At 49.3% G+C, this 27,285-nt stretch overlaps 1 protein-coding gene across 4 annotated transcripts in view; it reads right to left on the bottom strand.

Moving 5' to 3' along the window:
* Positions 1-27,285, bottom strand: part of SDK1 (sidekick cell adhesion molecule 1) — a 964,538-nt gene that overhangs the window by 238,913 nt on the left and 698,340 nt on the right. For all 4 annotated transcript variants that reach the window (XM_077996063.1, XM_028845525.2, XM_077996061.1 and 1 more), the window contains exons 15-17: positions 13,187-13,334; positions 12,059-12,199; positions 5,515-5,696 (exon numbers count right to left, since the gene is read on the bottom strand). In XM_077996063.1, coding sequence (XP_077852189.1) covers positions 5,515-5,696; positions 12,059-12,199; positions 13,187-13,334 — 471 coding nt within the window. The remainder of the gene's footprint in view (positions 1-5,514; positions 5,697-12,058; positions 12,200-13,186; positions 13,335-27,285) is intronic.

Genomic DNA, 27,285 nt, shown 5'->3' with positions numbered 1-27,285 from the left:
CATTTAAGACCAAAAATCTATGCTCTAGAAGAATGAGCTGCTACCTCCCCCTGCAGCAAACAGCTTCTCCATTGCTCCATGCCTGCTGCTTGTGCCTACATGCCCTTCCCTCCCTCAGCCCAGGCAAATGCTGTGTCACTGCTGAGTTCTCTTGGAGATGGGCAGTCTAGCAAGTTCCACAGCCACCTAATGGTAGCGCACGCTGCACCATCTTTCCCTGACATTCGGATACTTTCTCAGGAGGAGCTCAATCCAAGGGCCGTATTAAAGTCAAGATGAATTACATCTCATTTCCCCAGATGCATCAAGCTGCCATTCACTGAAAGGAGGAGGAGAAAAGAGGCTGGTCGGCCTAGGGCTTCCTTCGCCTGGCTGGGCATTTCCTGCCTTCTGCATGCTCTCCGACTCGCTGTCAAATTCTGTTTGTAGACATTCCAATAATTTCCCAAATTATGCTGACAAATAATTAATTTCATGAGTTATGCTTTCCCTTTCAGTTTACAGGCATTTTAATTACTCCCTTTTCAGCTTCAAGGACCTACTCAGGCCTCTAGGCTGCCTTGACAATCAGTGCTAATAGCTGGGGGTACTTCAAGCCCCTAAGTGCGGCCCCCAGCAGCAAACAAGCATTGAACATTTAATGTCCAAACAGCCCCAGGGAGCTGGGGGCCTGAGGCTGAGGGGCCCTCAGGGGATGGGCGGGAAGCCGTGGCCTGGAGGACCTGTGCTTTTGCAGTTTTCACTCTGTGTGAGGCAGGCCAGGACGGGCAGATCACGAGGTCAGGAGATAGAGACTTTCCTGGCTAACACGGTGAAACCCCGTCTCTACTAAAAATGCAAAAAAAAAAAAAATTAGCCGGGCGTGGTGTTGGGCACCTGTAGTCCCAGCTACTCGGGAGGCTGAGGCAGGAGAATGGCGTGAACATGGGAGGCAGAGCTTGCAGTGAGCCGAGATCTCGCCACTGCACTCCAGCCTGGACGACAGAGCAAGACTCCGTCTCAAAAAAAAAATAAATAAAAGAAAGTGAGGTAGAAGCTGTGAGCTTCCCCTCCCATATCCATTTCCCCTCCCTTCGTTAATAAGGGACAGATATGTGTCCAGCTGGAAGGCCACGTTGCCAGTCTCTCCCACACAGAGAGAATTCCAGGAATTGTAAGCAGAGTCAGCAGCCAATGGGACTTCTAAGAAAGTTCTTTAAAGGTGAGCATACTCGTTCCCGAGGCACAGCCCTGAGCCTTCCTCCTCCTTGCCTTCTAGAGTGGGGATGCAATGGCTGGCACTGCAACAGCAGGCTTGTGACCTAAGGCACATGCTCAAGTGGCAGCCAAACAGACAGAGAACCCCGACTCTCTGATGACCCTGGAGCTGCCGCTGTGTCTGCCCCACCCACCGCCCAACCCCCGATGTGAGAGAAGTGAAAACACAGCTCCACCCTGTTTAAGCTCCTGTCACTGTGGGTCTGTTGTGAGCAGCCAGACACCATTCCGAAGCCACACAGACAGCTGCAAACTCTGAGGTACCGCCACCACGTGGGTCACAGGGAGAGCCTCTTTAGGCACAGCCTTGTGTCCACAGCCCGTTCCTCTGGGTGCTGACTCAGGACTCTTCAAAGCACGCCCAGTACCCCGATCTGCAGATAACCGAGGGGTGACCGTGCATGAGTGAGGCTGATCTCTCTTCTACTTCCTGCTCTTATTTCATGAATGTCAGTCTCGCCTCCGGGGCCAGACTGCAGGTCCCCAAGGATGATGACACACCAGATATCTTCCCTACCCTCGGGGTCAGGGCCTGTCCCACAGCTCCACGCACACCGCAGGCGCTCACATCAATTCTTGAGTGTCTGGGTTTGATTTTACTGTCAGCAGGGAGATGGCCCCCAGGTCTCTACCTGTGTGATGGCCCCTGTGGAAGCATTCAAATACTCTAGTGTGATGTAGCGTCATCACAGTGGAAAAGCGAAAACAGACGAAGCCACACTGCCCGCATGTGTGTGATGTCTCCTCGTTTTCAAAGCCTTTTCTCATGTAGTATCTCATCTTCTCTTCACAGTGCTCTTTGAGTCAGGACAGGTGTAAATGCCACAGTTTTACAAATGAAAACTAGAGGCGCAGAACGGCACAGGTGCTTCTTGAAGGCACATTAGTAGTAAACACGGAGTGAGGCCTGGATGGACTCCTGGGAAGGGCTCTTTCTGGGGCTCACGTATCCAGAAAGATGTGTGAATATATACGTGTGTGTGAAACACGTTGCGCTCACTGCGCCCCCACCACTGTCCCCCTGATGCATTCACGGTCCCTCTTGTCACTCTGCTTCCTCATGTACCACCTCCTAGGCAGATCCCTTTCCATCCCATTCATTGCGTCTTCCCCTCCAGAGCCAGGCAAGCATTGCCCCTGTCTTCCCTTCCTTTCCCTTCCAGACTGGTGGTCTGACATCCTCCCCTAGCCATGTCCTGTCATAGACAGGAACGTGGATTTGGGACAGAATTCATACCCTCGCTTCATTCTGTTCAGGGGCGACGTGGCTGGCTGGGAGGTCCTTGAATAGTGCTGAGGGATAAGTGCAGTTACACTGAGGCATGGAGGCTGTGCAGCCAGCGGAGCCAGCCCTGTCCACCAGACCATGGGCCACCCCCTCCTGCTGCCTGCCACATGCCTGATCCCAGCCACATCCAAGGGACAGTGTCCTAATGCTCTGGTAAGTGTTATCATCCCCAATTTATCCTGGGACTCAAGCATGTCCCTCGAACAAAGAAGGGTCAGGTGGGTGGTGCCCAGCGTCTCCGAGGCTGTCACAAGCCTGAGATATTTGTCGTAGTGGCCGAGAAATAAGTTTAGGGCTGGAGCCAGGGTCTGGAAGAAAAGTATGACATGACCTGCCCAATCCCAGCAAGCTCTGGGGAGATTCCCCAGGGGCATTTACCATCCCACTGAGCACACGGGAGTCCGAAACATCCAGAGAGGGAGGGCTGAGTCCTTCAGAGAGGACAGGCCCACCTGCGTTTCCACACTGGGCTTAGAAGGGAAGAAGGTACGGCCATCCACTTCCATACGAGGGTGCCCCTGGGAGTGCCGAGGCGGAAGACATGAAGAAGACACGAAGACAGGAATTACAACTGTGTCTGCTGGGTGCCCCGAGACCCATGAGGGGCTCTGTATGTCAACCCCCAATGTCAAACACCCAAGCAAGGGAAGCATGGTGCTGCTACAGAAGCCAAGCTGCAGACGGGAAACTGCACGTACAGCATTAGTCACAAATGTTCACTCATGAATAGTGTTTTTTTTTTTTTTTTTTTTTTTTTTTTTTTAAAGTATAGATGATGAACCAGATTTGGACTAATCGAAGTCAGGTTCTCATCACATACGGGAAAAAGTTCATTCCCAGAGCAAAGCATAATTTAGTAATTTCCCTATCCAGAAGACTACTTGGACATGGAGGTGAGAACCTACCTACTGTGCCACCATCTTAGGGGGAACCCTGCACCCCAGCCCACCAGTCTAAGCACAATCCCTCACCAAGCAGGCTGAAATCTCCTCTCAAGTCCTAGTGACATCAGAGGCAGTCGATGTCACTCAGAGAACAGCGGCCTTGTCTCGGAAGCCTGGATGTCAGTGCTGGTTCTGCCTTTGTGGCCTGTGTGATTTCAGACCAACTAAAATCCAACTAGCTAATGTTCAGCTTCCTATGAACAGGTGCCTGAAAATGAAACTTGCCCTGCTCTTTCCTATAAACTGTCCACATTTTGAGGAAGGGTCTGGGCTCTGTTCCTGTTTTTATACCCAGCCCTCTTGTACAGGAGGTACTAGGAGGTGCTTGTGGGGCCAAATTGCATTCATTTACAGGGTTGCTGGAAGGCACGACCCCAGAATCCATGCGAGCTGTTTTGAAAACGATGGCGTCCCACCCAAACTCACATCCCTATCTCTTCTCATTGCCAGCCTTTGGAGCTGGGGGACACTCATCACTTCATTTTTTTTGTCTCTGGAGTCCCTTACTGCCATTCTCCGCTCCCTGCCTCCCACCTTCCCTGCACACCCACGCACAGATTCCGCCTCCTAATGTAGCATTTTGCTCATGTCACTCACAGATCTTAAGCCTTTCGTGGTTCCCCAATGCCAACTGAATAAAAGCCAGAGTCCAAAGCCTCAAAGCCCTTCTCAATTAGGTGGAGATCCGCTTCCCTCTGCCCCATGCAGAACTCAAATGCACCGGAAATAAAATGAAACAGTCACGGTTAATAGTAACAAGGGATTACTAAGAGCGATAGGAGTCTTTTTAAGTGTTTCTACATTTATTGTTATTTGATTAAATAGACTAAAGCGAACATTAACGGTCCAGGTTTTCAGCCATTTTCCTTCTCGAATGAGTAATCAAGATTTACTTGCACATGAACAGGTCCTTCCTGGCTGTCCTGCATTTTAAATATTTCTGCTAGTCACTGTGCAGGCAGAACTGACTGCACTTAATTTATAAAGGAGGATTTATGGACTTACAGATGACAACAGACAGCCAATCAATACGGGATGATAATAACAGCATGTAATATCAAGGAACATTAGGTCTCAGGCATGATTTGGGGAGAGAAGTGGGCAGTCAGAAACCTTATCATTTGAAAAAGGTCAAGGTCTGGTAGCAATAAAAATGCCTAAGCAAATAAAATCACACCTGTGAATCAGGCGAGGGCATAAATCGCAGAGTGAAAAAGGGTTTTAGACTTGGTAGAAAAATGACTTCCCTGGGCAAGGATTTGGGTTGCTGTGGGACAAATGAGGCTGCGTTGGGAAAGGGTCTATTTACTCCTGCTAAGAGCAGTAACAGTGAAATGCAGATGCGGAGACCTCCCAACCCTCGCTCCTCCTGGGGCTGAGATCTGAATCCTTCAGAAAACAGCGGAGGAACCAGATGCTGTGGAAGGCCTGCCATGCCGCGCCCGGGCCTCACCACGTGTGTTTAAGAACCACTGGCTTTTTGACGTTTATATCTGGTCATTTTTTCCAGGGGTGGGGGCGGTTTTTATTGACCTAGTAGATTGTTTGCTTGTGTAACTGGAAAGGGCAACCAAAGAAAGTAGCAAGTTGCAAATCCGATGATCAATAATCATGTTCCATTGTTAAAAATAAAACTGTGAATCATCACCGTGCTCTTTGAAAAATGCTCACAGTGTCACACAGAACTCCACAGCCAACTTTCCTTCGAAAATCTACAATCAATCCATTTAGAACAATCTAGTTCCACAGGCTTTTCAAGACTAGATGCACCCACTAAAGGGCATGTACAGAAACTCCTGAGTCCCTGAAAAAGCAGTTGGAATAGCATTTGTCTCCCGTCTACGGTTCTGCTTTCATTGAGGAATAGTTAGAGAGATCCCATTAAATATGTGATGAATTTTCTTGTAAACGCTCCCTAGGGGACTGAATTCTCTGTTTTTCTTTCTAACATACTCCAATCAAACGTTGCAAATCCCATTCCCCAGCAAAGATCCCGCCACCTCGTGGTTTTGGAGACAAGCTTACCTCCCTGCAAGGTGTATTCGGTCACGGCTCTGCTGAAGACGCCCAGGCCGGCCCCGTTGTACGCTGCCACCTGTATCTCATACTGTGTCCAGATGATCAGGTCTGTCACCAGGCAGTAGTTCACCTCCGGGCTGGTGATGTTCCGCTGCTGGTACTCTCCGGGAAGGCCAGCCAGGCGGTACCTGTGCCACGAAGGAAGCCCATCACCATCAGGAAATAACCGAACCCGGGAAGTGTGTTTACCCGCGGTTATTCCGCAGGGTGACGGGGAAATGGAAGTAAATAAACAAGAGCAGAGCTGAGAGGTCAGCCCTAAACAATACTATTTCCTAACTCAATGATTTTGAAAAGCGTGCTCTAATCTCACAGTAATTATAAGCTCAAGGCAAAATGGAACTGACATTTCAACTACATTACGGTTAAGAAAAAATTACAGCTTTTTACATGTAACTCGTCTAGGGACTACAGTGACTTAGGACCAAAAATTCCAGACATGATTTCCGTCGGGGAGTTGCTGTAAATCAGTTTGAGAAACACTTTCCTCTTGTCAGTCTGAACGTGGGGAGACTTCCAGAACCGGGCGGCACACGGTCTCGTGGTCTCCAGGGACAGAGCTTCAGAACCGGGCGGCACACGGTCTCATGGTCTGCAGGGACAGAGCTCCAGAACCGGGCGGCACACGGTCTTGTGGTCTCCAGGGACAGAGCTCCAGAAGCGGGAGGCACACGGTCTCGTGGTCTGCAGGGACAGAGCTCCAGAAGCGGGAGGCACAGGGTCTCGTGGTCTCCAGGGACAGAGTTCCAGAAGCGGCAGCACACCATCTCGTGGTTTCCAGGGACAGAGCTCCAGAAGCGGCAGCACACCATCTCGTGGTTTCCAGGGACAGAGCTCCAGAAGCGGCAGCACACGGTCTCGTGGTCTCCAGGGACAGAGCTCCAGAACCGGGCGGCACACGGTCTTGTGGTCTCCAGGGACAGAGCTCCGGAAGCAGCAGCACACGGTCTCGTGGTCTCCAGGGACAGAGCTCCGGAAGCGGGCGGCACACAGTCTCGTGGTCTCCAGGGACAGAGCTCCAGAACCGGGCGGCACACGGTCTCGTGGTCTCCAGGGACGGAGCTCCAGAACCGGGCGGCACACGGTCTCGTGGTCTCCAGGGACGGAGCTCCAGAAGCGGGCGGCACACGGTCTCGTGGTCTCCAGGGACGGAGCTCCAGAAGCGGGCGGCACACCGTCTCGTGGTCTCCAGGGACGGAGCTCCAGAAGCGGGCGGCACACCGTCTCGTGGTCTCCAGGGACGGAGCTCCAGAAGCGGGCGGCACACCGTCTCGTGGTCTCCAGGGACGGAGCTCCAGAAGCGGCAGCACACCGTCTCGTGGTCTCCAGGGACAGAGCTCCCGAAGCGGGCGGCACACGGTCTCGTGGTCTCCAGGGACAGAGCTCCGGAAGCGGGCGGCACACGGTCTTGTGGTCTCCAGGGACAGAGCTCCAGAAGCGGGCAGCACACGGTCTCGTGGTCTCCAGGGACAGCGCTCCAGAAGTGGCAGCACACGGTCTCGTGGTCTCCAGGGACAGAGCTCCGGAACCGGGTGGCACACGGTCTCGTGGTCTCCAGGGACAGAGCTCCAGAAGCGGGCGGCACACGGTGTCATGGTCTCCAGGGACACAGCTCCAGAACCGGGCGGCACACGGTCTCGTGGTCTCCAGGGACACAGCTCCAGAACCGGGTGGCACACGGTCTCATGGTCTGCAGGGACAGAGCTCCAGAAGTGGGCGGCACACAGTCTTGTGGTCTCCAGGGACAGAGCTCCAGAAGCGGGAGGCACACGGTCTCGTGGTCTGCAGGGACAGAGCCTCAGAAGTGGGAGGCACAGGGTCTCATGGTCTCCAGGGACAGAGCTCTGGAACCGGGTGGCACACGGTCTCATGGTCTCCAGGGACAGAGCTCCAGAAGCGGGCGGCACAGGGTCTCGTGATCTCCAGGGACAGAGCTCCAGAACCGGGGGGCGCACGGTCTCGTGGTCTGCAGGGACAGAGCTCCAGAAGCGGGCGGCACACCGTCTCGTGGTCTCCAGGGACAGAGTTCCATTTAGGAATTGCGGGTTTGTCCAAGTGCATCCCAGAACTGGAATAAGCGGCATTGAAAAGGTGTTGAAACTTCTAAAATACCAGTGCAGTGCTGAGTATGACAAACTGCTTTGTAGAAGACCTCTGTGGGCGCTTGGGTACTATGTTCTGAGTGTACGAAAGGTGGAAATTTCAAGTAGTGCTTATAAAAGAGAAGACAATATACACAACTCAGGACTTAGGATGTATAAATTAGGAAACTGTTGTGTGTACTGTGAGAAGATCTGTCATCGTATTATTTTGATTGCAAACATTTCTCCATGATTTGGTCTATAGAAGTTAATGCACTGAACTGACTCAGGTAATTTACTGAGCCTTCCTGGATCAGCACCCCTGCGTAAACCCAGTAGGAGTGACTGCCCTGTCATCCTGCAGCTTCCAAGAGCCTCTGATTTCTATCCCAGAAGTGGCTCCTGCCTCACAGTCCCACACTTGAGTGGCAGCAAATCTGCTGGCTTTTCACGGCGTGTGGAAATCTTCAGGCTCCTGCAGGATGCTGATCTCTGAGCTCGGTGGCTCTGCAGTTTCCATGTCCATCACCTATTTGGTCCCATGGGGGCAGGGCACCTGAGCACGAAGGGGAAGGAGCCGAGACGACACGCGTGGACCGGAACATCAGTAAGGCTGCTGACATCGAAGCAGAGAAGAAACCCAGAAATTCAGGCCCTAAAATGTAAAACAACTTTCCCAAGAGAAGGACGGCTTGAAAATCAGGAGTTTCCGAGAGCATCCTCTCATTCCCTCTTGCTGCCGACCATGTGCACTCGGTGGGGCCTGTTTGATAGAAAACAAATGATCAAAAGCAGACGGCCCTTGAATAGCAAGAAGGTACCGGGCTGCCTTCTGTCTCTTGCCTGAAAGGAGCAAGTGGCCCCTGGGCTTGCCTGGTGGGAGACTCAGGGACAGGACGGCCTTATTCTGTGATGGGCAAAAATGAAAGTCAAGTTATCAAACCACGTTTTGGCTTCATAATGTGTCCACCTCTGACTCCTTTACTGAACGACCTGCACCAAGCAAGTACACGTGCAATTCCCAGGGGGTGTTCAGGTCGCCGACATAGCACGATGGTCCTCAAGGCAGTGGGCCAGTGGGAGAAAGGCTTGGCATGGATTCACCTGTGTGACAGGCATTTCCACTTACATTCACCATCTACAAGAGATGAACTCTTGAAACAAATGGGACTGAGACAGCCATTTGGGAAAAGGTAGAAACTGGCTCCGTGCCCACACCATGCACCTGAGTAGCCTGGGCATGGTGGCCCCAAGCACCGTCTGTAATCACTATGACAGAACGAGGATGGCCCTTGAGAAGGATCCCTCGTGTGGACCCAACGCTACACAATGCACAGTCCAGGGAAGAGCCGAGGAACCAGCATTGGAAGACTTGGCTCAACAACCACTCAGGAGCTGGGTGGTGTTGGGAAAATTCCAAACTTCTCCGAGCCTTGGTTTCCACCTCTTTAAGGTGGGAATGACGGTAGCATTTCCATGCTTGTTGCAAGAGTCAAAGGAGACACTGAATGTACAAGAGATGTGAAGGTGTAAAGCACTCCCTAAATATATATATATTTTTAAACACTGCTCTTCTACTGAGAAGTATGGAAGAGATAACTGTGAGTTATAAGGAACTACACCTGCATGAGCCACCCATCTTCTCCGGGACCACTCTTTATACCACTGTGAAAAACAAACTGCAGAATTCACATCTTCCGAAGAGCCTGTGCTCCCCTCCGGAACAGGCATGTTGGCCCATTCTGACCAGTGGCTCCGAGTGCTTTTGTAATAGTCACAGGATGTGTAAGAAGGTCACAATTAATAACGGAAGTGCAGGGCAGCCTCCTCTTGCTGGTAGGATATGTTGCCCAGGAGACCATCTCAGCCAGAACAAGATGATTTTTTATACAGAAATAAACAGGAGAATGTTTTTAAAGGACATAACCCCTATGCTCCTCTCAAAGAAACACCCTGCCTATTATTATAAATATTTTATTACTGCACACGCATCCTAACTACTTCTTATGGCTGGAGCCACGGAAGTGATTTATTTCTCTTTGCTTTCCTTGCATTGTGCCTCGGATCTGACACAGAGGCTGTGCCCTGGAGGATACACACTCGCAAACAGAGAGCTGATGTGCAGACCGGAGGATTATGCGGAAATGTTTCTAAGCTAATTCATTTTGGCATGGCTCTTTAATTTCTGAAAACTTTGATATTCACAGGCCTAGGGTAGTGCACACCCTCATCTTAGGGCTTTTGGGATTTAAGCTCCTGCAAATACAGAAGATGCCCTCATCCCCAGCACCCAACTCTACTGACCCCATCACAGAAAATCCTTTTAACGGTAGTAATCCCGCAAAATAGAGAAACGTGCAGTCCCTGACGTGGCCTCGTAACATCAGAGAGATTTTATTATTAAACTCTGTGCCCTGGGCCTGGTTGTGTGGGATGACTTTTAAAGTCATTACTTGACAGCTTCAGCCTAAGGAAACTCTTTCTGCACGTGCTGAAGAAAGGCAGAGACAGAGGAATGACAAGCCTGTGCAACTGGGTAGAGAGGGCAGCCAATTATTCTCATTAGTGGATGGGTGCAGAACAAGAAGGAATGGCTAAGGCAGAGGCAAGAGCAGCAGTGCCACAGGAGCCCTCGGCCGCAGGCAGGCGGCGGGGACACGGGGCTATTTTCTGGAGCGGAGGAGGTCAGGCAATTAGGAACTGTCCCAGGGGATCAACAGGAACTAGAGCCCACGGCCCTTACCCCGAGGGGACAGAACTGCAAGTTCCTCTTCCCCCTTCTTTGAAATGAGGAAGGACAGTTGGAGCCTCGAGACAAAAGGGACCTTGCTATTGATTGGAGCTCTTTGTGTACCCCTGGGGATAGCCCATTTAAACCACTTCAGGTGGGTCACCGTCTGGCTTACATTTAGAAGAGAATCTCAACACTGGAGGAAAAACTTGAAAACAGCGGCAAATTGATTTTGACAGGCAAATATTCCAGGCATATAGAAAAACACATATTAAATGATGAATGCATGACTACACACACACACACACACACACACACACACACACACACACACATATATATATATGGAAGGTGTTGCCCTTCATACACAAGGATAATGAAGCTGAAGACGCAGCATTTCCCAATTTCTTACATTTATCTAAGAAATTAAATCTGTCTGCTGATGACCTTTGTTAGCCACTATTTACTGATCAGACACTTGGAACGAGCCCAGGAAGGGAATAAGGGGATACCTACTGTTCTTGCCCCAGTAACACTGGCAAAATTAACAAATCTGTCCACAGTGCTGCAATCTATTAGAAGAGATTTAATAATTATCATGCAATTCTGCTTTACTTTTACTTGTGTCAACAGACCACTGCGAATATCACGTTCAGGGCAATTTTAAAAATAGCAGTTTTGGCAAAGGAGGTTTCTTTTCTCAAACACAGACAAGTTCAGATACAGTGTTCCCAACAATTCTAGAAGCCTAACTGTCCTTTATAAAGCAAAGATAGCACCCTGGCTGCCCTTCAGCCACATCTGGCCCGCAGAAGTGTGCGTTAGCCCTGCCCTTTGTTTCCAAATATATTGATTTCATTCCCAACATCTAAAAGTTGTGAGGTTTCAGGTACAAAGGTAGATTTTTTAATTTCTGGAAATACTAGAAGATCTGGCATTAGTGAACAACACACCAGCATGGTGACAACTGGCTAATAACTACATCAAATTAATTATTCTTAATTTAAAATTACTGTATTGAACAACACATGCCCTTGGTTGAAAACTTAAATGGAATCAAAAGACTCACAATGAGGCCAGATGCGGTGGTTCATGCCTGTAATCCCAGCACTTTGGGAGGCTGAGAGGGACAGATCACCTCAGGTCAGGAGTTTGAGACCAGCTTGGTCAACATGGTGAAATGCTGTCTCTACTAAAAATACAAAAATTAGCCAGGTGTGGTGGCACATGCCTGTAATCCCAGCTACTTGGGAGGCTGAGGCAGGAGAATCGCTTGAACCCAGGAGGTGGAGGTTTCAGTGAGCCAAGATCGTGCCACTGCACTCCAGCCTGGGCGACAAGAGTGAAACTCCATCTCAAAAAAAAAAGCACAATGAATATTATACCTTGCTTCCAACCCCTAATACTCCCTCCATTCTCCTGCTAAAATGCTACCCCGACACCAGTTTTGTGTGTGCCATTTATGGTCGAATATGCACAGAACGTCTCTGTAAGGCTGCCCACGCTGGTCTGTGCATTCCAGTTTGCCACAGTCTCCACCACTCCCTAACATCTCACACCTGGTCTGCCTCCTTTGGTTCCTGTTTGGCTCTTACAGACATTAGAGTTTGCAACCCTCCGTGAAATCGACGCTCAGCTCTAATGGCGGCCTAAAGATGGTCAATCACGGGGTACTTGCCTGAGGATGTAACCACGCAACACCCCGTTGTGCTCTGTTTCTGGGGGCGGCTGCCACTGGACCATAATGGATTGATTGGTCCGCCCACTGGCCACTATATTTTTCGGGGGAGCACTGGGTGGTTCTTCAGGTAGCATCAACCTAAACATAAAAGACGGGTAGGAACAAGAGAGATGAGTACTAGAAACAAGGGGGCCCCCTTTGCATTTCATCTATCTTGCTGAATCTTGAGCCTGACTACTCACGAGAATCGGGTTTCAAGAAAAGCAAAACTCACAGCCCACGAAACCGAAAGGACATGAGAAACAGTTACCACAAATCAACATAACAGAAAATCAGTTAACCAAGCAGCGAGGAAGGCGCAGAGGTGACTTTGTTCTGTGTGAGTAGCGCCAGCACCTCAGCCCTTTAGAAAGACTGTAAACCTGAACGTATCCGCTCCTGGGCCCGCCGTCTCAGACTCCTCCCAAACTGTTTTCTTCGGCTCTTTCAATATTTCTCATATCAAACTCCCACGTTTTGGGGGAAAAAAGGATTTAGAGCTCAGCTGTTCTACAAGTCAAGCCCACTGAAAGCTCAGGTTGGTTGGGGAGGGCGTGCTGAAATGTCATGAAGCCATTTTCCCATGTCACCTCCGAGTGAGATTTTTTCAGAGGCGGCCCTCACAGGGATGGGAGAGCACGAAGACCGCTCAGGAACGCAAAGCCTCGGCAGAGACAGAGGAGTCTTTGGCTTCCCTTACAGCACGCTGGGTGTTGACTTGTTAAGACTGTGGCACCAGCTTCCACCCGGCAGTGGGGTGGGCAAAGGACATGGAAAACATGTAAGCTCTTAATTTCCTGTGTACAGAGGGCTGTGCTGTCAGGAGCGATTTATGTAGGCACAGCCAGGTCGCCACAGGAAAAATCCAAGAAACCTGCCTCACAGCAACGAAGGAAGGCCCAGCTAAGCCTGCGTGGGACGGTGTTTCCCTCTTTGTGACAGGCTTTTCTGCTCATGTTTTGGGCGGTCTCCCTGAGGGAGGCCAGTGGGTTGCTGTGATCAATTCCACCACCTATTGTGATGCTTCTGTTTGGCATTCAGGCGCCTGGCTGTTCCGCGCCCCCACCTGGGGCGGGATTCACGCACCTGCTTGTCTCAGCGCTGTACTGGCCCCTGCCCACTTCGTTCACTGCGCACACCCGGAATTGATAGGTGCGAGCCGGAGTCAGGCCGCTCACGGTGACGCCTGTCATCTCGGGGCCAACATTTGACAGATGCACTTTCCACGGAGAGTCTGAAAGAATGAAGAAAACGAATTCAAGCCCACAGAAGGGCATGTCTGAATAATAAGAGGTGAATGCCAAGGCCTTCTCAGGGAACATCTCATTTGCTTAGCAGGACAGCACTAGGAGAAGGAATACTTATCCCATTGAGCAGGTGTGGAAACGGAGGCTGCAGTCATGTGGCTAGTAATCTGCAAGCCAGAAAGGAAACTCCCCCCACCCCCGCCATGCCGCCATCAATGAGCAAAGGGATTATTTTGTGCAACCTGCATGTGGCGGTTTAAAAGGAACCAAAACGTCCCTAATTCCTGTGTTCGGTATGTAAGGGGAGAAAGTTCTCTGTCGGCTCACGTGGTTAGGCAGATTGCAGATTTGTCTCCCAGAAAAGGATGCTGCACATGTCACTGAATGATAAATAAAAACTATATTCATTAACATTTTAATAAAAGAGGAAATGAGCACGATAAAGACAGATGGGCTGTGTATTTCGCAGCCCATCTGCGTGGCAGACCCATTACGCCACCACACCCCTGAGTGGCTTTGGCTGGAGAGAGACGTAATGAAATTCACAGCGAGTTTAGAATATCTTCCCACCCAGCTTTCCAGCAGGTGTGCAAGAGTGACTCTACCAGCCAAATGCGCTCTCGCCGGCAAGGCTTCTGAAGGTTCTGCTGGAGATCCTACACCCTTGTGTGTGTGTACTTCTTTTTTTTTTTTTTTTTTTTTTTGCAGAGTTTAAACATGCTTTTCAGCCCAATCATTTTGTAGAGTGATGCCTTGGAATGAACAAGGTCTTGGCAGTGACTTCCAGCATCCGCTGTCGGTTTCCATTCTGAATTGCGATGATGCCTGAACTGAATTTTCAAGTTATTAGTAAAGTAAGACCTGGGTGGGGGAAACTCTTTTGGAAATCGAGCTGTCTTGCTGACCTGAAGTGGTGCTAAGGTCCCTTTCACCCCGTTAGAGATGGTCAGAAAGAGGTGGCGCACGCCTTCTACCACGGTGCTGGGCTAGGCGGAGCCTGCAGACAGTACCAGCTGCATGTCAACATTCACACATAAAATCCCAGCCGCTACTCCAAAAACCTACAGCCCGAACCGTGGGGATTCGCGAGTCCGCGCCTGCGAGCTCATCAGAAATGCACTCCAGCTCCTTACCCATCACAAGCAGTGGCCATAAATTGCTCCAAAATGAAAATGAGACTCTCAAAGGCAACTTCAGTGGCCTCACACAGAGATGTCTATCACTAATTCAGAATCTGCTCACTGGATTCCTTAACACAAAGTTAAGCTGCTCTGAAGCATGAAGCCAGTTGGCTAGGAAGATGGAATCTTTTTAATTATTTCAAATAAAGCTGCTTCCAAAAATGGGTTTCTGGGAATGCAGTCTTCGCCACCAGCTGGGCATTTCAGTGTTCCTGGCTTTTGATTTCCAGTGACATGGATAATGGGCAGCTGATGAGGATCCCCCTCTCTGTGTGTCTTCTTTAAAAACAAAATGTGTGCATTCCCAGTTACCTATGGAAGAACTCACAGCAACTTCCCTTTTCACTCTGGGAGCCTGAAATCCTTCCACTGGCACCACGCAGCTCGTGGTGATCTGGTTTGCCAAGCAGTCTCCCTTACGGAAAACAGCCGTTTGTCAATGTGGAGGACGAAAGGTCTTTCCCAGTATCAGGGCAACCGGACTCGGTTGGTAGAAGGCAGGGCCCCTTCGTGCCAAGTCCAGCTTCCATGGAAATACCGTTCTCATTCTGAAGAGAACTGGTATGTAGAAGAAAGAAGCATGGAGACCACAGCTGACAATGAGCTCTCTCACTTAAGGGTGTTCAGTTTTGTTTGAACTTCTGTGAAAACAGTGGACAAATCAGAACCGCAATGATATTGCATCTAACACCCACTAGGGTGGCTATTACTAAAAACACACACACACACAAACAGAAAATAACAGGTGTTGGGAAGGATGTGGAGAAATTCCACTCCATTGCACTGTTGTTGCAAATGTAAAGTGGGGTAGCTGCTACAGAAAACAGTATGGTGGCTCCTCAAAAAAATTCAGACAGAATTACCATATAATCCAGCAATTCTGCTTCGGAGTATACACCCAAAGGAACTGAAAGGAGGGGTTCGAAGAGATATGTGCACACCTGTGTTCACAGTAGCCTTATTCACAGTAGCCAAAAGGTAGAAGCAACCTGTAGGATATGATGAGGTTTCTCTTCAAAGAACTCGATCAATCTTTTATTCTTTAATTTATAGTACCCTCCACCCCGCTGCCTTTTCCCTTTTTTTCCTTTTTGCCTTTGTTAGATGCCACAGTACCAGGCATTATCAGTACCAGCTCACATTCCTTTCCTTATTTGCAAAGAGGACTCACTTTCTAGCTCATTACAGACCCCCCTTCCCCTTTCCTCTCCGCTTTCTTTCACGTGCCCACCTTATCTAAAAAAAGCAAAAGTTTAGCCAACCGGGATTAGTTTAGATTGTACAACCCGGCCCCAGCCAACGGGGAAAGGGTACAGGGGCAGGACTTGCGTCAGGAATAAAGGCTCTCGTGCCTTTTGTTCAGGTGTCCTCTCATGGCGACCGGCCAAGGAGGCACCCCTCTGCGCAGAAGTAAAATTGCTTTGCTAAGAATCCTTTGTTCGAGTGTTCAATTTCCTTAGGATTTTGAGCATTATTGCTAGCAAACCCAACTGCCCACCGATGGATGAATGGGTAAACAGAATGCAATCTGCCCATACAATGGCTACTATTCAGCTTTTTAAATGAAGGAAATTAGGACAAATGCCAGAACATGGATGAACCTTGAGCACAGTATATGATGTGAAATAAGTCACAAAAAGATGAATGCTATATGATTCCACTTGTATGAGACATCTAGAACAGTTAAATTCACAGAGACAGAAAGTAGGAGGAGTAGGGTAAGGAGAAATGGGGAGTTATTGTTTAGTGAGGCAGAAGTTTTGCAACATGAAAAGAGCTCTAGAGAAGGATGGTGGTGACAGTGGTAAAACAGTGTGAACATGTTTAATGCCACTGAACTGTGCACTTAGAAACGGTGAACATGGTGTTTTCTTAATGTGTGTTTATGCCTGTAATCCCTGCACTCTGGGAGGCCAAGGCGGGTGGATCACGAGGTCAGGAGTTCAAGACCAGCCTGGCCAAGATGGTGAAACCCTATCTCTACTAAAAATACAAAAATATACCTGGGCCTGGTGGCAGGTGCCTGTAATCCCAGCTACTCGGGAGGCTGGGGCAGAGAACTGCTTAAACCCGAGAGGCAGAAGTTGCAGTGAGCTAGGATCGCGCCACTGCACTCCAGCCTGGGCGACGAGAGCGAAACTCCATCTCAATCAATCAATCAATCAATCAATACAAATGATGAAAAGATGGGGGATAACATATAATCCCCAAGACGCTCCCGAGTATGAAATAACATACATTGAAAGCATCTAGCTGTAAGCTTGGCCCAGGGTACCTCCCTCTCCCTAGATCCAAGCTCCACCCTCCCTACCCAGCTCTGCCCTAAGGGATCCTGCCCTTAGGCTTCCCATAGACAAGGGGAGCAAATTTAAGGCTCTTCCTCCCCGCTCACTGGAAGGCTGCCTGGGGCCACCTGGGTCCTTCATCAAAAGGGTCCTCCTCTTTTCCAAGTGGTGGCCCTACACAATCTCTCCTTCTCGGGTTCTGCAACTGCCTTAGGCTCTTTGACCTACAAGTGAAACCCGCTCTGAGGCTACCAGCCCCAGGGAACAGCTCCCCTCTACTTGCACCTCTGCAAGCATTCCCCTTCTACAACTTCCTCCTTGATTGCTCTCACTCAGGAACGCCATCTTTTCCCGCAGGAAGCTTGACTGACACTGGACTCAGTAAAGGTCTTCTTCCACCCCTTCCTTCAGACATCACAGTGTCTAGAAGTGAGCCATTCACCTGCTCTGTCAGGCACAGTGAACAAACGTCGTTTCAGACAGAGACAGTCAAGAGGACATCTCTTGTAACCAGGTGACTGAAGCGATTAATCAGACTGAGGGAGAGGCAGAGCAAGGCTGGAGACGCCGTCCTCCTGCCCTCGGCCCCATCCCACCAGCCTGACCCTGCCTGATCCTGGCTGTTTTTTCACTCAAGTGTAAACAGCTCCTGAAAGTCCAGAGCCTCAGCCTCAGGGTCCAGAGTCTGCTGCCCGGTTTGATTTGACAACAGGGCCTATTAATTTCCTCTGCACCTCCGGGCTCTGCTCAGTCCTGCTGCAACGACAGGATTCTTTATTTATTCTTTTTCCTCTTCCACTAGAAGATAAAAGGTTTGGCAGGAAGAGAGATTAAAGTGAAAACTAATACAAACGAACCCGATCCATCTCTGGGCACCCTGATTTGTAAAAAAAAAACACACACACACAAAAAAACCTTGGTTTGGGAAGGATGTGCTCATTCACCAGCTCTGGAATTGCAAGCTTGCTGAGAACTGTTAAAATTTAAATAGCAAGTCTGTTCCTGACAATCAATAAGGAACATCCCTTTAAAAGGGTCCTCCCGTAACCAGTCCTCATAGAAGAGGGCCATGGGATGCTTCTCTTGGAGGCTGGGGGGCAGAAGAGCCTTTTGATAAAGGAAACCATCCCAAAAAAGTTTAATACCTTTTTTCTTCCCCTTCAGGGACTCTCTGATCTAGAAGACTGAGGGATTTTACACATCCCCAGCCAGGCTCCATTCTACAGAAGGTATCACTACACTTTGGTTTTCTCAGTGGTAAGGCCCAGAATCGTGAGGAAAGAATCACGACTCCACTTTAGCTGTTGGTTAAAAAGCTGGTGGTTTCCAATCTTTGAAAATGTACTCAAAGCTTTTTCCAATAAAAAAGATCATTCCCATTTTCTCAATTAAAGGTGTCTGAAGAAGGAACATGTTTTTTGAAAGAAGATTTTTTTTTCTTTTCTTGTCTTTTTTGAGACAGGGTCCCGCTTTGTCACCCAGGCTGGAGTGCAGTGGCGTGATCTCGGCTCACTGCAATCTCCGCCTCCTGGGTTCAAACGATCCTCCCACCTCAGTCATGTTCCACTCCACCCCTACCGCCACAGCACATCCCATCCCGCAGGCTGGGACCACAGGTGCGTGCCACCATGCCTTGGCTAATTTTTGTATTTTTTGTACAGACGGGATTTCGCCATGTTGCTCATGCTTATCTTGAGCTCCTGGACTCAAGCAATCTGTCTGCCTTGGCCTCCCAAAGTGTTGAGATTATAGGAGTGAACCACCACGCCCAGCAGGAAGATTTTCCTTAATTGCCAAACGCATCGTCATATTATTAATACCTAACATTTCCATGGCAGTTTGCAGCCTGGAAGTGCTTTCAGGGCTGTAGCCACAGAAACCCGCTTGGGGAGGAGGTCTCACACCTCTTTTTCACTCTGGGAAACCAAGACTCAGGAAAGTTTAAATAACTTCTGCCGAACTTCACAGGTGGCGGCTACTTAGAGTGGCTCCATCTCAACATCACCAGAAGTGGAGCAGCTGGTGTCATGTGCCTCCTTGAGTTATGCAGCAGGAAGTACCGCTGATACCCGAGAAGTATTCACACACGCACACACACTCTCATGTAAGAAAAGAAACCATCCAGAAACTGAAGGCAGCTCAGATCCAGCCTCCAGGCAGTAAAGAAGGTACAGTAATCCCAGTATTTTGGGAGGCCGAGGCAGGCGGATCATGAGGTCAAGAGATCAAGACCATCCTGGCCAACATGGTAAAACCCTGTCTCTACTAAAAATACAAAAATGAGCCAGGCGTGGTGACGTGCACCTGTAGTCCCAGCTACTCGGGAGGCTGAGGCAGGAGAATCACTTGAACCCGGGAGGTGGAGGTTGCAGTGAGCCGAGATCGCGCCACTGCACTCCAGCCTGGTGACAGAGCAAGACTCAAAAAAAAAAGAAGGTGCAGGAACCAATTAAACACCAGAATCACCAGAATCCTAATCTAAGACCTGAGGCCTTCTATAGGACAACTGTCATGGCCTCTGCCCAGGCAGGAAGTGGGGAGGTAGGCGGGGGTTTTGTGGATGAAGAGACACTGAGACACAAAACAACCAGTGCGATGGATGGACCTTGTTTGGACTCTGATTCAAGTGTAAAAAGACCTTTCTTTTTAGACACTTAGAAAAGTTAAATATAGAGTGAATAGCAGGTGATGTTAATGACTACTATTAATTTTGTTAGGTGTAATCAACTTTCTGAGCTGCTTACTGATCACTTAGGGATGAAATGACATAATTTCTGGAATTTCCTTTAAAACACTCTAGCAAAAGAAAAGTGAGGAACAGATGAAATACATATGGTTAAAATGTTATTGGTTGTTGGAGCTGTATTTTTGTGTGTATTTAGTACTTTTAATAATAAAAAGTTCTTAGAAAGTGACTATTTTTGTCACGGCATTGCCAACATGGAGCGTTTTATAACTATTGTCATTGTCTACTGGTGGGTGAAAAATGTAATTTGGTTGATGCTTTACTTTGCATTTTTATATGAATGAGAATGAACATGCTTTCATTAAAACAAGGATAGTTCCCCCAGGTTACAGTTAAGTGGAAAAATTAGGTGCAAATTTATTATTTTTCTAATTCGAATTCTACTACTGTTTTCGCTACAACAGTCTGCATATTGTATCTCCTGAAATATATTTTAGCTTATAATAATCATGGTGATCCATTTAAAGAATTATCCACTGGCTAAGCTCCCTTGGGATCTGTTTTATTCCCTGTTTGGTCCTCAGCAACTAGAAGAGTGCCTGACACACAGTAGGAGCTCAACATATGTTTGTGGAACAAAAGCACCCACTCCGTTGGAGCTACTGTTGATGCCTGTGTGTCTCCATGGTCAACCTTCACAGTAACCTTGGAGGGGATACGCTGATCTTCATTTCCACATGATAAACGGATGGAGTGAAGGCTCAGGGTCTCTCCACTCACCATTAATGTTCCTTGTGCAAACTCCACGTCTCACGGTTGCCTAGGATTTGAAGCTGGGAAGTTAAGGGCTTGGTCACAGAGATGAAGGAGAAGATGAGCTTGTCTTGGAGCAATGCCCACGAGGGCCCCCGCCATGGAGCTGAGAGAGGAGGCTTCGTGCTAAATCAGAGGCTCCCCTCCACCACAACAGACTGTCTCTCTAGACACCGAGTATAAGCAGGCTGCATTCCTTAGGGTGGCACTGCACACTCAAGACAGGTGCTGCTGAGAGTCTAGCCCTAGGCAGAGATCAGGTTAAATTCCCCATGTCTGGAAGGTCTATCAAGTATCGGCAGTGATGAGTCATGTTGACAGGGTCCACCCTTGACCTGATGTGATGAGAATGGCACTTTACCTCCCTGGTCTTCTTCCCAAAGCCCCACAACCCCGGTCTAGCTACGAGAAGAACATCAGACAAATCCTGATTAAGTGACGTTCTACAAAACAGATCCTGGATGGGATCCTGCAGCAGAGCGGGAAAGACATCATCAGGGAGAGACTGCAGAGCTTGGAAGGGGGCAGTGACTGCAGGGAATAACAAGGTGTCACTGTGCGCTCACTGACTGTGACAAAGGCACCACACTAGTGTCACGGGGGAAGCTGGGTGAGGGGTCCATCTTTGCAACAATTCTGTACACTCCAAACTGCTCTAAAATACAAAGTTTAGTAAGAAAAAATAAAGACCTATCATGAATGGTTGGTCCGGAGCCAGGCAGGGGAGTGGCGGGTTAGGAGGCCCTGTGTGGACCCTGCAGTGGAAGGTCATGTGTTTCGCATGAGAAGAGCAGATCCGTATGTGTGTGTCCACACGCGTGTGCCCAGGCACACAAGAGTGAGGGCTGTCAGAGAGCTGAGGTTAAAGCCACTGGGATTCCTCCTGAGGCTAGAGCCTGGAGGATGAAGGATGAGGTGTCCCAGACACGGCTCATGCTGAACTCCTCAGTGTTGGGGGGCCTGATGTCCATGGGGTAGAGCAGCAGCAAAGGGCTGGGGCTCCATGAGTTGCAAACAGCAGTGCCCAGTGCCCTCCAGGAAGGAGGCTCATGCCAACTCCAGAAAAAGGATGCACAGAGTGACCTGGAGCTCTTTGCTCCCATCGCATTGGGCCCTCCCTGGGTCCTAGCAGAGGCTCTTTCAATGTTGTATTATTTTTCTTAACAAGAGCTCCAAAATTACACAACAAAACCTGGATCCACCCCTGAGAACCAGATATCCATCTCCCAGACCACATTTTTTCCATCATAAAAGTGATAAAAATGGCAAATTTTATGTATATTTTGTGTGTATATGTACTTGTTTATGTATGTACATTATATATACCACAAAGAATAATACAAGTTCACCTAAAAATTTTGGAAAATAAAGAGTATGGGAAGGAACTGAAATGAAACAAGCATAGGTCCCTACTGCAGTTCTTGTTTTTTAAACCATTCTTATCGTTGTTCAGTGCTTTGGGTAATTACTTTCACGTTTTTGGAGACTCTGACCTATATCTTGGTGTTCAGCTCAGTGAGTTACTGAGATTAGTTTGGTGGAAGGAATGACATTTCCTCCTCTATGTTAAAGTGCCCTCAAATTACTGTCGTCACATGAACAGAAACAACACAGTTTTTGAAAGCCCAGACAACAAAGAATTTCAGCCTCCATGCAGTTAAACTGCTTGGGGCGAGGCTTCAGAACCCACTCCCACTCTGAGCCACGCACCCCTCCAGGCTGGAGCCTGGGCTCAGAGACGGGCACAGCCAGGGCTACGAAAAAAGCTTCTCTTGGTCTAGTCAGAGCTCATCTGGACATTAAGAGAGAAGCATAGATAATAACTAGTTATGCAAAGGTTACACAAAGCATTTTCTGCAGGATTCTAGTTAAAAACTCTTACAATGACAAAAGGAACATATTTTTTAGTGGCACTGTAGAATTCCAAGCTTAAGCTGCTAAATACATTTGTGGAACAGACTGTACTCCTGCAAGGGGACTGCGAGGGCCCCCAGATGAATGTGACTCTATTGAGGCATGAAACACAACTAAGAAAAACACAATTTGAAAAGAACATTGTGAAACAGACCTGTTCATGGCAACCCTAGAAGAGAAGATGGAGGCCACAGGAGTGACAGGGATAAACCACTAAGGATGCTTGAGAAAGAAAGAGGCTTAGGCCAGACAAAGACTTCATAGAACAGGGGGAAGAAAGACTAGGAAGTAGATGGATATTTTCTACTTAAAACAAAACACCAAAGAGTGAACAGGATACATTTTGATATCCTTCCCTTTGGGAAGGCCTTCTCTGTTGTATATGTCTTTAGAGAAACCATAAAGGTCTGAAAGGTCACGATTAAAATGCACCAAGTTTTTGCCTTAAAAAGTTAAGAACGAAAGAGCTGAGACATTTAGAAATACATGAGACCCCCAGCTAAGGGATGCAGCCAAAATGATCCCAGAACAGGCTTTGAGGCCGTAGACTGCTCACATCCAGAGCCTCAGGTCAAGACACCAAAGGTGGCCCAGCGAGGCCAGACTTTGGCCTGGACCCAAGGGGAGACATACGCTCATTGGGAGGTGTCAGCCTATGTGCTGGAGAAGCCATTCCCTCCAGAGAAGGGGCAGGAGGTTGGAAATGGTGACTGGACACAACCAGAAGCTTGGGGAACTTGACCTTGGGTGGAAGACCTATCCCGACGGTGGCAAACCCTGCGACAAGCTGGAGATGGCTGGCAGACAGTGGGGGGAACAGGGGGCCCTCTCCGGATGGAAGCTGGCCCGGCCTCCTGGAGCTCAAGCTATGGGAGCCATGCTGTATTCTGCACCGTGCGGTCACCACAGGCACTCCTGCGCAGGAAGTTACGCCATCCTGTGGGACAGCCTGGGCCAGAGGATTCCAGAAGGTGAGGACCAACCAAGGATGTGGGAGCCACCCTGGGCTCTCTGACCCCCACCTCATCTTGCGTGAGGACAGCAAGTGAACTGAGAAGCAGACCTCAGCCCCCTCTGGGCCCCCAACACAGTCATTGTCCCCTCTTTATAAATACCTGTGACAGGTTCTGTCTCCCCAGATATGCATTTATTAAAATGGGGACAAATGCTATGCATGCGAGGGTTAATATGCAAAAGCCCAAAGAAAGACAAGCTAAAATATGAAATACTCCCCAACAAGTCTGAGGCCATTAGAAAACGCCTGTGTGAGGTGTGTTTCAAAGACAGCATTAAAATGATTTGAAGCATGAAGAACAAAGTCTCTTTGCCATTTTGGCAAGCAAAACAGCACAAAGCCCATCAGCTTTTAAGTCCATAATAGCAACAGGGGATGGAGATGTTGAACAGATTGTACGGTGACAGCCAGGAGCAGCTTTCATGGAGAGCGGCATGGAGACGGCTGACGGGTTCCCTACATGAAAAGGCACCCGTGGCAGAGAAAGAACCAACCCAGCCACACAGCTCAGAGATTCTCTTTGTGGAGGAAGAACCCCTCCCACAAAGACACTGGGGAGGGGCTTGGGAGAGGCACTGGGCCTCGGAGAACGTGCTCCAAAAGCTAGTCTTGGCCCAGCAGCTGACAAAACTAAACTGTGCTTCAGAAAGCAGAGGCAGAGAGGCACAGAAAAGCAGCAGGCTGCTGTGGACACCAGAACGTTCCATGGTGGAGGAGGCACAAGCTGTCCAGAAGATACTGCAACCTGAACCCCAGAACATCATCTCAGCCTCAGCATGCTCCAGTCAAGCTCACAGATGCTCTTCCCAGACCGGTTTCCTCAGTGGACCTCCTGCTTCCAGGTCCAGGCCTGGGGCTCTAGGCCATCTTGGGCCCCCTCCTTCCCAGGGAAACCCCATCAGCAATTCAGAAATGGCCACCTTCCTGCTCCAGGCCCTTAGCCTCCTGCTCCCCTCCACTCTCTGAGCCTCACACACAGCTCCCTGTAGGCCACTGCCAGGTTAATCTCGCTAAAAACTTGCTTTCACACCACCTTCCCTAGCTCCCGGCTTTGTGCAGCTCTTTGTTGTACAAGACTCGGGTCTGGCATCATTTGGTCCCTCTCTGTCCCTCGCAGGTGTCCCTTTTCAGTGAGGAATGATGCACCCGAGGCTGCTAGCAGTGCTCCCTCATGGTGGGGGGGAGATAAGAACTCTTCCTTTGTACATCGTCTACTAGTTCTCCAGCTTCAACGGGCATGTGTTACTTTGTACTTAAAAATACATTATTATTTAGAAAATGGTTTTTAAAAAAGTAGTCCATTTCAGCCTCCAGCTTCTCCTGCTCAAAGATCCTTCTGCTCTTACTAATTCACTCACTGGGAAATTTCCTGAACTCCCATTTTGCTGCCCTGCATTCAAGCCTCGGAGTCCTTGGCCACCAGCACCCCCGAGGCACCAGGGCATCGGAATACTGCCCGTTCCAACATTCTGCTCAAGGCCCACCTCCAAGGGCCTCCATGCCCACACCTGCCCACAGGGAACCCCCTTTCCTTGAGGGTCCTGATTCTCAGTTTCACTTTCCTGGCAAGCAATCACATACTACCCAACGCCCCCTCATATGTTCTTGGATTTGTGATTTAATTTTGTGAGTGTTCTTTGCCTCCAAAATGGACCTCACGCTCTTCCTGGTACCTCCTGGTGTCTAACGCTGTCAGGAGGGAGTGGATACAGGATTTGCAGACTTGCCTGAAGTGACTGTACTCTGTACCCAAGGGAATGGGGAGAGAGAAAATAAAGGAGAGGAAGAAGGTCGATGGCTCGTTTCACATGAGCCTGCCCTTAAAGTATGGTTACATGATACGTGTGTGTGTGCATGTGTGCGTGTGTGCGTGTGAGTGTGCGTGTGTGTTTGGAGAGAGGTATCTCCTATTTTTAAAGAGAGCTTAAGGATCTTCTAAAGTGAAAATCTGCATAAAATTGGGTGACACAATGACATAAACAAAAACAAAATCAAACTCATAAAGGAGAAGAATGCAAAGAGATGTTCTAAGCAGTTGGAATGACTGAGGTACTTCAGTTAGACACTCAGGTTAGCTTTGGGTTTCCCGGCTTCCAAGGCATAAAGGGACACATGGATGGGACCCTTGGAAAAGGAAGCTCCCACGTTCATCCAGAGAAACCAGCACTCCCTAGGCAGCGGAGATGCCGACTGCGTGGAACTCCAGGTGGAAGACAGTGAGTGATGCGGGAGATATGGAAGTGTTGTTCCTCCTGCACGTTGTTAGAAAACATGAAGATTAGAAAACATGGGATTAACCCCTAATTCATAGAAAACAGTGCTTCTTTCTGAGTTAAGGAAAAGTACATTATTTCAGGTTTGAGACTTGGGAACCTAGAGTCATAGATGAAGACCACGTCCCTCAGAGCCTCAGCTCTGAAACCTGAACGGGGGGCAGGGCCTTGGGAATGCATGAATTCCCAAGAGCCTGAAGCGTATTCATATACTGAATGAATTCTCTTACATAAATGTAGGGGGTATTTCTAAATGTAATATTTTGTGATTTTAAGAATAATTTGCTTAGAAATAAAACATTTCCCTACACAATTTTTTAAAAATCCTAAGAAGTGGGAATGGAAGGAATGTATTACATGATAAACAAAAACTGCTCATTCCAGTCAATATCATGTTCATTTTGATGGCAGCAGCCAGCTGCTCTGGACAGCCTGCTGCTGCCATCACACCAGCTGTTGCAGGGAGGCACCGCTGGGGCTGCTCGCTCCAAGGAGCTGATAGGAGCTGGGGACAAGTGGAAGCTCTGCCCCTTACGAGTTGGGGCGGGAGCTCCCTGGGTGCCTCTGCAGCTTCCCAAACTGTGGCTGCAGACCTGGGCCTCCCCCTCCATGGAGCAGGCAGGAGCCCTGCCCAAGTCACGGCTGCAGATCCAAGCCTCCTTGTGTTCTTGGGGGCTGGGAGCAGGCAGGATCCCTGCCCTCTTGGGCACAGCTGCAGCTGCCAAAACCCGTGGCTGCAGATTCAGGCATTCTTGCACTCTTGGGGGGCCCAGGAAGACCCCCCTGCCTTTGCAGGCTTGGAAATGCCTGCTCTCACTGCCTGGCTTCTCTCTGCTATTGGCGCCCCCTCTGATCTGGGAGCAAAGTCAGGGCGAGCATGAGTGCCATAAATGGCAGCAAGAAGCAGACAGACTCCTGGGCAGAAGAAGGCGGGTCTCCGGTGAGGTCCCACCTTTGGGCCACTGAGGGCCTGGAGGCTAAGGGCAGGGATGCCAGTCCCCCTGGCTGGAGTGGGAACTTCTGGTGCCTTTTCCGGGCCCACTCATGATCGTCCATTGACCAATCGGCATGCACTTCCTCCCCCGTGAAGACCATAAAAACCCTGGGCTCAGTCAGAGCTGAGCAGACAAGAGGACCAGCTGTAAGGAGGAGCTACCCTCTGCTGGGAGCTACAGACATCGGAACAACCTCTCCAGGGCCTTCTCTCTGCTGAGAGCTGCAGACGCTGGGACGACCAGCCGCAGAGAGAAGCTACTACCCTCTCCAGGGCCTTCTCTCTGCTGAGAGCTGAACACTCGTTGGGATGAGCTGCCAGCAGAGGAGCCACCCACTCCAGACCTCCTCTCTGCCGAGAACTGCACGGACGACGGGACGACCTGCCTACAGAGAGCAGCCACCCACTGCGGGGCTCCTCTGGGCTCTCCTGACACTCAGTAAAGCTCCTCTTTATCTTCCTCACCCTCCATTTGTCTGTGAACCTCATTCTTCCTGGATACAGGATGAGAACTCGGACAAAAGCGACACCAGCCACAGAGGATTCCGGCTAGAAAAGTGACACCCCAAAGATCCTGTAACAACTTCCTATAAGTTCAAAAACAGGCAAACCTAATCTATGGTGACAGAAGTCAGAAGAAGGGGTTAGACTGACGAGAAAGGGCCACACAGAACTTTCTGGCATGTTGTAATTGACTTGTATTTTGTTTGAGGTGTGGGCTATATGGCTGTATATATTTGTCAAAACTCCTTTAAGGTCTCTGCATTTTGTTACATA

This window comes from Macaca mulatta, chromosome 3 (assembly GCF_049350105.2).
Source record: "Macaca mulatta isolate MMU2019108-1 chromosome 3, T2T-MMU8v2.0, whole genome shotgun sequence".
Lineage (NCBI taxonomy): Eukaryota > Metazoa > Chordata > Mammalia > Primates > Cercopithecidae > Macaca > Macaca mulatta.
This window is presented reverse-complemented; position numbering and strand designations above follow the sequence as displayed.